This window comes from Phascolarctos cinereus, unplaced genomic scaffold (assembly GCF_003287225.1).
Source record: "Phascolarctos cinereus isolate Bilbo 61053 unplaced genomic scaffold, phaCin_HiC Scaffold_3;HRSCAF=262, whole genome shotgun sequence".
NCBI classification, from domain to species: domain Eukaryota; kingdom Metazoa; phylum Chordata; class Mammalia; order Diprotodontia; family Phascolarctidae; genus Phascolarctos; species Phascolarctos cinereus.
The window spans coordinates 68,539,123-68,553,677 of record NW_027555736.1 but is presented as its reverse complement, the minus strand read 5'-3'; the positions used below and the strand labels follow the sequence as shown (position 1 = coordinate 68,553,677).

Below are 14,555 nucleotides of genomic sequence, written 5' to 3'. Positions count from 1 at the left end.
TTGATCCCACCTCTGTATGTGGGCCAACAGCTCCAGAAGCAGCTGCCATCCGGGGCTGTGCTGGGACTGGGATTAGGACCAGGACCAAGCTTCTATCTCACTATGGTCACAGACCTTTCCTACTGACTTTCTAAATTGTCTTTGGCATTTGTGTGTTAAGAAGTCTGGAAACTGCCACAGCTGCCCATGAGTTAGTCTTCTGAGGCCTGCTCCAGGATCACTGAGGCCTGGTCTTTCCCTGTGTGGCCCACGCTGAACTGCGTTCCTCTCAGCCCAGTGCAATAGACCTTTCCAATTAACCATCCAAGTTGTCTTGGGCTGTACATTTGCTTCACTCTATCTTTTTGTGGGTTCTGCTGCTCTAGAATTTGTTTAAATCCATATTTATGGGTATTTGGAGTGGTTTTGGGGGAGAGCTCAAGCAAGTCACTGCTTTTACTTTGCCATCTTGGCTCTGCCCCCTGTCCTTTCATTTTGAATAAACCTTTTAGCATAATATAATGTTCTTTGGCTCTCATATTTTCTGGTTTGAATTTAATTCTAACTGATATCATTAGTGCTATGCCTGTATTTCCTGATTTGATAGTAATATGGTTAATTTTAGACCAGTCTTTCATTTTGAATCTATTTAAATATTTCTGAATTAGATATATGTTTACTGTCAACAGAGTACTGTTGGGGTCTGCTTTTAAATCAATTTGGTAATTCTTTTGAGGTAATTGGAGGGGGGGTTAGCTTATTTGTACTTAGTGATAATAATTGTTAGATTTTTCTTCTCTTTAGTCATTCTCTTGAAAGGGAATACATACACTCGTATCTTTTTCTATTACTAATCCAAACTTAACAGAACTATTCTATTAATAACTATATAGATTACTTTAATTTAGATTTCCCCTTTATCAAAGATAGGAACTTTGCTTTGGGGTTATACTGATCCCTGGTCACTTTTTTCTTTCAGTTTCTCTAAAACACTCTTCTGAAACCTCTGTGATTTAGTCAGTGCATTGCTCTGAGACTCCTCATATTATGCTAGCAATTATTTTATCTTGATTATTTTAAATACTTATCTTTTTGGTTAGGAAACTTGTCATTAAATATGTTCCTATAAGGGGATATGTCTTTGTAAACTTTTCAAAGTCTATTTACTTTTCAAATAGCCATCTCTTGTCTTCATAAAGCACATTGGGTTTGCTTAGAAGATAAGCATGGGCAATTAATCTAGAATTCTTAATTTTGAAAATGGTATAGTCCAATGTTTACAACCTCCTTCATCCTGCTGGAAAAGTCCGCTGTGATCTTAATTGTATTTCCCTGATAAATGATTTTTTTCACTTGTGGCAGCTTATCTCACGACTTCCTTGCTTTCTAGCTTTGAGTTTAACTATAATGTATATGATCTTGGGTTCCTCCTAGCAGGTCATTCTGAGAATTATTTCTCTCTATATTTGGACAATTGCTTTTGTCAAGTCTTGGAATTTTAGGGGATTTCTGGAAATGTAATAGTCAGATTCTTTGGTTTTTTTAATTTTTCTGGGACATCAACAAGGTTGCTGTATCCTAGTGTATCCTCCAGGTCTGTATGTTTTCTAATAGTTTGTACAACTCAATGATTGTGTGTGTGTGTGTGTGTGTGTGTGTGTCTGTGTGCCACTTCTATGTTCTACTGTGGTAAATCACTTGCTTCTCTTGATGCATATGGGTTGGAGGGAGGTGAGTGGGTGGTTGCAATTAGATTTTCCATGTTGGACATTTCCTTCATTAGTTCCTCTAATTCTTAATTTTCACATCTAATGTTCTCTTTTCTTCAAGCTCTTCTTTTATTGGGCCCTGTAATTTTCTTAGCATTGTCATCTTGCTTAATTTCTTCGAATGTGTCTTTTATCTACCTGGGGACATAATGAGATATCTTGCCTGTTTTCTTGGACCACTGCCATTGGTTCTTTTTTCAGCACTCTAAGTTGGTTCAGTGGCTCATTTAAAATCCTGCATGGTTTTCACTCATGCTGATGTCTTATTTTGTTCCTTTTAAAAACATGTTTACCAGAGTGACTAGATATAGGCCGTTATGTTAAACTTTGGTATAGTGAAAATAGCACTTAATTTTCAACTGTAGGATCATGTGGTCACAGATTGAGGACTAGGAGGGATCTTAGTGATCATGAAGTTTGACCCCACTGTCTTCCACTTTGTAGCTGAGGTAACTGGGGCAGAGATAGGTCCTATGACTTTTCCAGGGTCCTTTTGACTTTAAGTATAATACACTAGGTGGAAAATATGGGTTACAGTCCTGGCTCTTAATGCTTTTGTGCCTTGGAGAAGTCTCTTCACCTGCCTTAGCCTCTAAAATGAGTCTAAGCATGTTAGTCAGTTAATCAACCAGCATCTATTAAGTGCTAGACATTATGCTAAGTGCTAGAAATATCAAGAAAGGCAAAAACAGTCCCTGCTATCAAGAAGTAGATGGATGATGAGAGAGGAGGAGGAGGAGAAGGAGTTCATGACAAAGAGCCTCATTTTTTTTTCAGTTAAGAACGAGGTTAGGGCTTCAGCTGAGGGGTTAGGAGGACAGGGCACCATGGGAGTTTTGAAGAGACAAGTTTTAGAAAGGTTGCTGTGGCATATCAAATTAATTAGGAAGGAATAGAATGTTTGACTTTCAGCAGTGAGGGCTAGCTTAAGAGTAGATAGCAAATATTTGTAGTGAACCAAGTCAGTGGTTTTGTGATTTCTTCCAGCTCTTTGATTTCTTCAGCAGCACATGATTAGAATAATCAAGTTGATGAGGCCTCAAAGTTATCCCTAGTAAATTATTACTCCATAGGTTATAAAATACCAACAAGATATATAGATATCTATTGTTAGATGGGGTGAGAAGCAGCCATTGAGTGAAGTGAAATAATAATAATAATACTATAATTACAGTCCTAATCACAAGGAGATGATTAATAACTGACATTTATACAGTGCTTTAAGGTTTTCAAAATGCTTTCTGTATATAATCTCCTTTGATCTGCACAACATCCCTGTGAGCTAGATGCTATTAATACTAACAAAGAAAGTAAGTGATGGTTTGAGGCTGAGGCAAAGTAAAAGCATGTGTTATCATCTTCTAGCTCTAACTCTGATGATATTGTGGTCCAGGCTCTGAGGGTCTTCATCCTCACTCATATGGTAGAGGTAGGCTTATTAAATCTCCCCTTGGGGTTCTAGAGGTAGCCTTGAGAGGTTAGAGTTATCTTTCTAATACTATCTGGCTCATGAGTCCCCACTGGTGTGCTTCTTCAGATAATTATGAATTGATTACCAATTAGTAAGCTAGACATAAGTAGCTTTTAAAAAGGGGTGTTTATTAAGGAAGAATAGTAAGAACCATTGGTAGAAAATATTCCTTCAAAGGTCTTGGACACACTCTGTGACTTTTAGTATGTATAGAGTCTAAGAAGCACATATGGCAAGGAAATAACTCACAAAGGGGTACTTCATAGCTCCTGGGTTCTAGAAATGTTTTTCTTCCCTTTGTCAGGTTCTCAAAAAGTTCCCCTTAGACTTGGTGTAGCATCTTTCCTGGACTCCCTGTGGGGCCATGGATTTATCATTCAGTCTGTTCTTGGTTTCTAATGCATACCCTCTTGCCAGTCACTCCTATCTGAAGGGATGATGCTACAATGTGGATGGGAAGCTGGGAAATTCTCTGGACCTTTGAAGTTCACAAAGTCTTCCTCCAGTCAAAAGGAGAGAAAGAAGCAGATCTAGGCAAAGGTCAAAGCTGATGAACTCTTCTCCCACACAGAAGTTCCTTTTCAGGGATTTCGTTGAAATGCTCTCCTGGTTCATACTCATGCTCAAATTCTCAGGCCTAAAGTGGCTTGACATTTTATAGACAACTCCAAGGGTTTGGCCAAGTTTCCTTGGCCAATCCAAATATGTTTCTGAGGCAAATCACTCTAGTTCAGTGGTGGGGGCCACTAAATCATACATAAAGATCCGTGTGGGCTGCATGTTGATTTAGAAAACCACACATTAATATTATCTTTGTTCCATTTTATTTTTATTTGTTTTGTTAAATATTTACCAGTTACATTTTAATTTGGTTTTGGCCACATTCAGGAGTGTAGTAGGGGACCTACAGCTGCATATTTGACACGTGTGCTCCAGCTGATCAAGGGATTTCTATACTTACTCTAATGTCATTGGCTGAGTTATATCTTCACTTTATTAAGACATCACATGTATATTAAATGAGGTGGGATGATTTGATTGATTTACTCAACTGAACCCAACCCTTACAATATCTTCATGAGCCATAGATCTAGAATGGGAAGGGACTTCAATGGCCATGTAGTTCAGCCTGAGCTCTTTCAGTTGATCAAATCGAGGCCCAAGGTAACATAGATAAGTCCCATTGATGATGTGTCCAAATCATTTACAATGGGAAGGAAGAAGTAATATAATATTTGGCAGATAATTCTCTTTTTTCCTTTATTTTTCAGAGTTGGCTACCCAGTGATCCCCCGGAGACAATACATAGGTAAGACTTTTAACTTCTTAGGGGAATTATTGCAACTAAACCAGTTGGATTCTGAGGATAAAACTGGTTAATTTAATATGAGAGACTCTGAGGTAGGAAATAGTGACATTTTAAAAACAGAAAACACTCTCCAAGGGTACATATCCTTTTAATTTCATAGTTCATTAAATCATGTCATGTCTCTCCTTTAACTTTAAAAAAAAAGTTTTAGCACTGCTAATCATTTAGGATAAAGAGGTTGGATCTGTAGGAGTAGAAGGAGTAATTAGTGAAGAATGATTTAGAAGAACATGAAAACTGAAAAACACACTCACTCTGTGAGTTTTAGAGTAGAAACAGACCTTAGAGAGCTACCTAGTTGAATTACTTCATTTCATAGTTAGGGAGCCAAAATTTTCTGTGAACAACAGAGAGGATTAAATTTCTAGGTTTTCTGATTTTAATAACAATAATAATAACAATAACAATAATAATAATGAGAGCTGGCATTTCTATAGTGCTTTAAGGTTAACAAAGCACTTTAGAAATATTATCTCATTTAATCCTCACAACAATTCTGGAAAGGAGGTACTATTACAGTCATCCCCATTTGATAGTTGAAGAATTTTCCCAGGGTCACACAGATAGTAAGTACTTAAGACTAGATTTGAATTCAGGTCTTCATAAATCCAAGACTAATGCTCTATCCACTACTACTAGCTGGCTAACTAGACTTAGATCTACTATTATTCCAATATGTTTCTTTTAGGTTACTTCTAATGCTTTGTATTAAGGCATGACTAGGTCTCAATTCATGTGAATAATGAATCCCCTGAAGTGGCAGCATTATTTGAATTCCTATTGCATATTTCCATTGGGCTAGAACCAATAACTGTATTTGAAATAATTATACCTTTGAATAGTGAGAATTCAAAAATGGGGACCATAGGGGGAATTCATTATTTGCACTAATTTGGACCTGACTGTAATACTGTCTGAGAGGTAATATGTTACAGGGGATAGAGAGGCAATCTTAGAGTCAGTAAGACCTAGGTTTCAGCTATACCTCTGACATCCAGAGTATTCCAAAAGTCTTAGTATGATTTAAATCTACTAGTCTTTTGGGACACCCTGTAAGTGACTATGACCCAGAGCTTAACCTCTAAATGTTCCAGGCAGCTTCTGAAGTGCTAAATTTTAGAGCAAGTATCCATTTACATCAGTAGAAGGAGTTTCCTCATGGGGACTTCCTTATACCGATGAAGTCACAGTTTTGTCCAGCTCACCTCTCCCTCCAAACTACCTAGTTATTTTTCTCCTCAGCTGTATGAATGAAAAGGATGTGTGGGACTGCTAAGAGACTGCTATAGATATCTAGATTTCTTTACCTACCTGGAGCTGTGTACATATAAATACATATATGAATATTCATATAGCTAGGTCTTAATTAGTGTGAATAATTAATCCTTTGAAATAGTCCTATATATTCAAATTCATACTACTTGAAGTTATAATTATATAAAATATGGTTATTGGTTCCAGCCCACTGGAAACATGCAGTGGAAGTTTGAATAATGCAACTATTTCAGGGAATTCACACTAATGAGACCTAGCTGCATGTCATTCCAGCCATAAACATATATAGTCTATTCTTGTGATTTCATTGTTGCAAGGAACTCCTTGGGGTGGAAACACCCTCTGCAGATTTAGATTGGAAACTGGTCTAATAATTTAATGGTTGCTGTTTTAGAGCAGGAGTCTTTAATCCGAGGTCTATGACCTTGTTTTTAAAATATTTTGATAATTGGTTTCCTTTGTAATCACATGTATTTTATTCAGTTAATGGGCTACGTAGATTTTACCAGGCTTCAAAGGTGTCCATGATACAAAAAAAAAAAAATAAAAATTGAGAACCCTTTACTTAGGGAATTGCCTGAGGAAAGGAGAGTTTAAGTGACTTGCCCATGGTTAAGTAGCCAGCATGTGTCAGGGGCATGACTTGAATCCAAGTCTTCTCAGCTCAAAGATTGCCCACCTAATTCACTGTCAATGACCTTTCATACATAACATGGGTCTATTTTAAGTTAAGTAGCAAGGCTGTGTTCTAACAATTAACAGAGCCTGAGCATGATCATCTTATCAATCAAAGGCCATTGGAAGGACAAGAGCTAGTCTTGCTAACTGAAAAAATGAAAGATTTTCTGAAGCAGTTTTGTGTCAAGAATGAAGGATAATTTTGGCAGAGACAAAGTTTGAGAAAGCAGTCTTGGGTGGATCCCTATAAACACAAGAACATCTCATTTATTCAACATTGTCCCACAGTGAAGGAAGAACTCTGCAAAGATGAAGTCACCATGTTTACTTTATACACCCAACTTTTATTTTCCTAACTTTGGATAGAAATCTTTTAAAGATGTACTTTATACAACCTTGCTTCCTTAGACAAAGTATAATGAGCATATTTTAAACTTTTCCTAATGACTTCTTGTTTCTGTCACAATGCCTATCTCTAATGGCCCATTTTCCTTATCTTTTCCTTTTTTGTTTTTCTGTTTGCCTCCCCTGCACTTCATTAGCCAATTTCCCTTTTTAGAGTTCCGGGCCATGGGATTCTGGCTCTCCTAGTTCTGATTCTTTGAACTGTCTTCTTGTGTAATCTGGGATGTACATCAAACTATGTATAGCTCTCCTTTTCTTATCTATTGCAAAAGCTGACTGCATGAATTGTAGCTTCCCTGCTAAAGCAAGGTGAGGCTCATTTACCCTGTTAGGAATTCCTAGCCTCAAAGGAAACTCAAAATAGAAAAGCTCCCCTGATCTAGGACATGGTGTTTCCATTTGGAGAATCATAGAAGAGGTAAGTTTAAGGTTCAGGGAGTTTGAGTTCAGGGAGATACTGCATTCTGGTCTGCAAATGGGAGCTTCTGCAATTCCATCTAAGCTGTGGTCACATATTTTTCAACCTAACATTTAAGTGTGTAGATCTAGGAAAGAGAGAGCTGAATTTGGAAACCTAGGAAGACCTAGTTTTGGATATTATCACCTTAGACACTAGCCATGCGTCCCTTGACAAGACATTTAACATTTTTTGTGCCTCAGTTTTCTCATTTGTAAAATGAGGAGGGTTGGACTTAATAACCTCTAAGGTCCATTCCAGTTCTAGATTTTTGATCCTCTGGTTCTTTCTTGTAATACCTGAAATAAATCAGAAACTAGATGGCAATGGTTCATATTAACCTATTGCCCATGTTGTCTCTCTGGCACAGAACCTTGCACAAACAATCTCATCTTTAAGTACTGGATCTATTGGCTTCTCCCAAAAAATCTCTTTTCTAATGCAGAGAAGGGATGACAACATGGTGCAGTGGAGAAAACTGTAGAGTTATTGAATTAGAAGCCTGTGTGATATTGGGCAGGTCATTTATCATCTTTGGGACTGAGTTCCCTCAGCTTTGTTCAGCTCTATAGTTACGATACAAATGTATGATCTGTGACTTTAGAGGGGTGCAGAACCATGCCAATAAAATGTTTATACCTGCCAGGGCTCTTTCCTCATTGTTCCTTAAAAGTTGATGTTAGGTAGAAGGGTATCAGAACTCAGAGTTGCCTATGTTCTCAAGATTCAGAGCAGCAAGGAAGTTCATCAGCCTCCCCCAGACCCAGTCCCCTGTCTTTCCATGTTCCCACAGTTCAAATGCAAACCCCTTACTCCACTGCTCTCAAACCTCAGATTACATACTGGCCACACATTTGTTGGGTGTCCAGTCATTCTCTGTCATGCAGACACACTGATTTATAAGACACTCTCTCTACTTCCAGACAATTGCATTGACACTCTGATCCGCATTTTATCATCAACACTGCCCACATTCTAATTCATTCATTTCACAACCCTATCACAAATATATGCACGGGCCAAGTCTTACTTCCACACTAAACTCAGCATCCAGAGTCTGTTTTGATGATCTTTTGCAGTCTGGGGGCTAACTAACAATTACCAGCAGCTGTGAACCCCCTTTACATTCTGTACTCAGCAGTCCGCCTTTTAAATTGTGTGTTCTCAGAGTCTAAGACTTTTATGCTGGGCACGGACTCCTCCCTCTCCTACGCATATCAGAAGTTTCTCCCTTCCTTCAAGGGAACTCAAGTTCTTCTGTTTTCTCCTGTCTACTCCCAGTTGCTTTTAGCACTTCCTTGGGCCCACCTTCCCTAATTATTCATCTCTATGTTGTTTCTTTTCTATTATATTGTAAACTCCTTGAAAGTGTGGTCTGTGCCACATTCATCTTTGAATTCATAGAGCCCAGGGCCTTATCCATGGTGATTAATAACTTGAATTGAGTTGAGTAAATGAGAATAACCAATCCAGGCTATGATGAAAATAAGGCATGAAATACCTTGTGGGGGCACAAAAAAGAGGACTGTTATTTTCCTGGCCAGGCAGCTATCCATATGCCTTATTAAGTTTTAAGAAGCTCTATTTTTTATCAGACATTCTTGCCTAATGTCTCCTTGTTCTAGTTGAACTTCATCTCTGTATATAACCCATTGGTCAGATTCTTATAGTATTCCAAGGGCAGAGGTTCCCAGAGCAGCCACACTGCCATTACAGGGGAGGAGAAGAAGAAATTGAAGACTAGTTCTAAGTCATCTGACATTTCTTACATTCTTATTACCATTTCTGCCTGTATTAAGCTTGTTTAATACAGCCCTTCTTATCTTTTGAGTACAGGTGAATCCCTTCACATCTTTTTGAAATATAATGCTACTCTGCTCTACCTTCCACCCAATTCCATTCTCTTGGGTATGATACATCCTTTAATTACCATATTCTGGTCATGAATGGCAACCCTGCCAAATCTTAATGATATCATAAAGTCATATTAAAGGGAGGAAGAAGGAAGGAAACATCATTTATTAAGCACTTGCTCTGTTGCATGTATTGTACTAAGTGCTAGGCATACCAACACAAGCAAAAAAAAGAAATGTCTCCCCTCAGAAAGCTTACATTCTAATTGGGGAAGAGAACACACAAGGGTGCTTGCTGTAAAGGAATTGGGGAGGAGGGAAGGAAGAAGATTCTCTGTGAGAGGGGAATGGTTTTGAGTCCCAAAATATCAGGGACATAGCCAGATGAATGAAGTCAGGCAGCTTGAGCCCTTCTGCAAAATGGAGGCTCCAGAAGGAGCTCACCAATGGGAAAAAGGGTTATGGGCCAGCCTTGTAGAAGAATATTCCTGAGTGAGCAAGCCACACGAGTGATAGGCTATTCTAGGGCAAGGAGGCTTCAGACATCAAGGAAAATTCCAGGATGAGGCTGGAGAGTAGAGAAGGCAAAATTTTTAAATCCAGGATGTCAGGGCCAAACCAGGAGATTATTGGCTACTCTGTATTGAGATCTTGAAGCAATGGCATATCTGAGCAGATGTGTGTTTTTTCCCTTCCACTGTTACTTCCTGTAGATTGCTTAGCACTTCTCTCACTTTTCCATTTCATTTCCAGCAGACTTGCCCTTCCCCTCCCACCATCTTCACTTTTTTTAAAGGTATTATTTTCCTCCATTAGCATGTAATATCCTTGAGGATAGAGGCTTTGTATTATTTATTTGTATTTGCATGTCCAGCTCTTAGCACAGCATTTGGAACAGATAAGTGCTTAATAAATGCTCTATCTACTTATCTATCTTTCTGTCTATATATCTATCTACTTATCATATATCTATCTGTTACCTACATCTATCTATCCAATTAGCATCTATCTACACACACACACACACACGGATATAGGTGTATAAAACATATACATATAATGTATGTTATACATTATACATTGGATATATATGTATATGTATGTATACATATGTGTATACATATGCTATATATATATGTATATATATATATATATATTCTACAAGGTACTCATATGTATGCATATATAAAGGACATGATACAGACAGAAGAGGAGAAAAAGGACCTCAGAATTTGGGGCTATATATCCGTATTCTCCTTTTCTTTTGTATCATGTTCTTTTACCTTTTGCCCTTCTGATCTCTATGCCTCTGGATTTCCATTCCCTCTGTTTCTTTTGAGTCTTTGTTTTCCCCCTGGGTGTTTTCTTCCCTCCTCTGAGGGCACACTCCAAGTTGTCTGATATGCAGGAGTGCAGAGAGGCATTCCTGAAGCCCTTCAAGCTGCTCTAGCAGGGAGTGACCTTTGCAGGAATCATATAGCAGCTTTTGATTGCCAGTGGCATCACCATTGAGGCATATGCTCTGCAGGTCGCTATAACAATCTACCTGATTGCTATACTTGCTCAAAATGCATATGAATCTATATGCCAGCGTGGTTGATCAGTATTCAGTATTGGGACGGAGTAAGGGAGTCATTGTGAATGACAAATTTGGAGAGTCAAACTTGGATAGCCTTCCCTAGAATTTATTCTCATTGCCTTCAACTTGGGACAACTTGGGTTTATAGTTAAGTTTATGGGAGTGATCCCTGTGTGAATGAAGATGTGTACTGAGACTTTAACATCTTTCAATTTACATCATTTTCGAGAAGATATAATCACCCAGTGTGATCTGGTGAGTTTGAAGTAAGAAGATCTGGATTCTAGCTTCTCTGTTACTACTTATACAATATTGGCAAATTATTTCTTCTTTCTGAGCCTCAGTTTCCTTATTTGTAAAAAGAGTATCCAACTAGAAGGCCTTTAATTTCCGTTCAGGTTTTAGAGTCTTTAGGGTTTATCTTGAGTTTTTTGTTTTATTTTGTTTTGTTTTTACTACTGAAATACAAATGAAACAAAGGCCTTATACATATCCTTTTCTTGTCAAATACTCTGTTTTGGGACTTCAAAATTTCTGCTGACCTTTCTGCCTCATTTAACTATTTGGAGGGAAAACCATAAGATGACTTTGTATCAGATAATGCACTTTTATTCTTCCAAAGAGATCAGAGCTTTTATACATTCCCTTATTAATCTTTGCAATAAATTGCTAATAATAAATAAGTGTTCTGTTTTAGAAAAAAAAATAAAGCATGTAGAGAGTGATTTGAGGTGAGTTACTGTGAGAGATTCTGCGTCATACCTTCTACAAACTAGGTCAGGCAAATTCCATAAGAGTAGGCCTCCTAAATGATTTTCGGGTGTGACAGATGGCTCGCTTCTTCTCATGTTTACGTCACTTCTCTACCCTATGCTGTTGCTGCTCAGTCATGTCTGACTCTTCGTGGTGCCATTTGGGGTTTTCGTGGCAAGATACTGGAGTGGTTTGCCATTTCCTTCTCCAGCCCATTTTACAGATGAGGAAACTGAGGCAAACAGGGTTAAGTGACTTGCTCAGGGTCACACAGCTAATAAGTATCTGAGGCCAGATTTGAACTCAGGAAGATGAGTCTTACTAAGACTCTAGGTCTGGTACTCTATCCACTGCACCATCTAGCTTCCCATTCTGTACCCAAAACGGAGGTAAATTTACCTTACAGGCAAATGACAGTTAAGGTAATCTGTTTGGGGTCTTCTTATTTGTTCATCGGAGCTTCATCTCCCAATCATTACAAATGGAAACCATTAAATGGTAATGAAGTGATGAACAGGGAAGTGAAATGCTAATTAATTACATAAATCATTCTGATTGGCCTAAGAATTGGTGGTTAGTGAGAGCTTAGGAATCTATTGCATTAACAAGTTAAATTTAGAAAAGACATGTATAGCAAACCAATAACAGATACTCATTTGATAGAAGAACATTAGGGATGGTATTCAGAATGCCAAAGCTTTGGCGGGAATAGTACCGGGTTTGGAGTCAGATCACCTGAGATGGAGTCCCAGCTCTGTCACTTGCCACCTATGTGATGTTGGGCAAATCAGTTTCCTTCAAGGTTTCAGTTTCCTTAGCTATAAAATAAAGGAGCTGTTCTAGATCAAAGGTGTCAAACTCAAACAAACTCAGGGGCCATTATACCAAATATTAGGACCCACATGGGCCCCATATTGCCTTTGTTTTAAAATATATTATCTATGTTTTATTATAGTTTTATTTATTTCATTAAATATTTCTTAATTAGATTTTAATCTGATTTGTGCCCTGGGAATATTGTAAGCTGCATGCAGCCTTTGGGCCATATGTTGGACACCTCTAGACTAGATGACCTCCATGGTCCCTTCGAGTTCCAGATCTATGACCTAAGAGAGAAAAAGGGAAGACCACTCAGGTATGGGAAGGTTTTGTCTGTATCATCTTAAACATGTAAACATTGGGGCAAACACCTGGCTTTCTCTAAGGCCCAACTAAATTCCCACCTTTCACAAGAAAACTTCCCCAACTCCTCTTAATTCCAGGGCCTTCCCACTGTTAATTATTTCCTATTTATCCTGTATATAGATTTCTTTGAATGTATTCATTTACTTGTTGTCACCCTTATTAGACTGTAACTCTTTAAGATCATGACCTGTTTTTTTTTGCCCCCTTTTTATATATTCAGCACTTAGAAGAGTACCTTGCTTATTTCATTCAGTTGTTTTTCAGTCATGCCCAACTCTTTGTGACTCTATTTGGGGTTTTCTTGGCAAAGATACTGGAGTGGTTTGCCGTTTCCTTCCCCAGCTCATTTTACAGATAAGAAACTAAAGCAAGTGGGGTTAAGTGACTTGCCTAGGATCACACAAATATTAAGTGTCTGGGGCCAGATTTGAATTCAAGTAGTTGAGTCTTCTTGACTTAAGGCCCAGAATTCTATCCACTAAGCTACCTAGCTGCCCACTTGGCATATAGTAGGTACTTAATAAATGTTTATTAATTGTTTGATTGATAGCAAGAGGTTTCTTTTTCTATCTGGATGTTTTGAGACCCAGCCCAAGTAACCTTTTCTAGAGCAGCTGTACAATCCATATTTATACAATAGTAATGGCAGCTTCTCAGCTGACTCAGCATAGCCTTTGATCTTTTCTAAGGGCATATGAAGTTGTCTATCTAGAGCAGAATAATTCATCTTCTAATTGATGATCTGTGCCATCAATCACTGTGAATATTCCCTCTAACAATGTAAATCCTAACCCATCCCTGCCTTCCTATCCTGTGCAATTCTTGTCCATGTCTTCACATAAGTATGGCACAAGGATCAACCCAACGTGCTGGAAGCCTTCCTTTTTTCCTCTTGCTATTGCAAGGATACCACTGCCATGTGTGGACCAAGTCAGGTCAAGTCAAATCAGTAGGCATTTCTTAAGTACCTGTTAGTCCCTGTTAAGTACCTGTTAAGTCCCAGGTACTATGCTCAATGCTGGGAATACAAAGAATGTCAAGAAATATTCTCTGCTCTCTTCCATTGGTTGTTCCTTACTCTTGCCATCTAACTGATCCCTGTTCTTTTTCACTCACCATTTTTCTGAGCAAGACCTTTATTTCATTTCTTCATTATTCCCCGTTTGCCATTTCTATCAGTCTGCTCACAGCCACCCTGCCCATTTCCATTGCCCTTTGGGTAATACTCATTTTTAACTTTTCAGAGATTGTAGCTTAATTATTAGTACGTTAATAATACCTCCCCTGGCAGACTGGATTTCTAGCAGGTGCACATGCATACACACACACACACACACACACACACACACACACACACACACACACGTTATCAGTTGTCCAAGTGCTTCCAACACTGAATTTTAAAGGTTGCTGTAGGAGGTACAAAACTAGGGAGAATGAACACGTAGGCTTAATTAACAGAGAACGAACAAGAAGGTGTGAGCCGACAATAAGCTTGAATGATAGCAAAGTGTGGGATTCTAATAATAATAACAGTATTCAGGAACCTTACTCACTGGGAGCACAACCATCTTTGAAAACATGAGGCTGTGACTACGTGTTGTGTTGGGAGGGGTCAGAATTTGCCATTTTACCTTTATGGTTGTTATTTTTACAGCAGAAGACTTGAAGAAACAAGATTATGCCCTGCCACCTAGCAAAGCATATTCACCACCCACGGAGGTAAGAACCCAGATCTTCACAGGCTGAAATGCAAAGCTTCGCCATGGGCTGCCAGTTATC

General features: G+C 38.4%; 1 protein-coding gene across 4 annotated transcripts in view; it reads left to right on the top strand.

Moving 5' to 3' along the window:
* The window catches only part of FRMPD2 (FERM and PDZ domain containing 2), a 288,737-nt gene that overhangs the window by 200,725 nt on the left and 73,457 nt on the right, over positions 1-14,555 (top strand). For 2 of the 4 annotated variants that reach the window (XM_020997014.2, XM_020997017.2), the window contains 2 exons: positions 4,491-4,528; positions 14,431-14,495. In XM_020997014.2, the coding sequence (XP_020852673.1) occupies positions 4,491-4,528; positions 14,431-14,495 (103 nt within the window). Of the gene's footprint in view, positions 1-4,490; positions 4,529-12,701; positions 12,724-14,430; positions 14,496-14,555 lie in introns of those variants that run through there. The other 2 variants (XM_020997018.2, XM_020997019.2) reach the window with 2 other exon arrangements.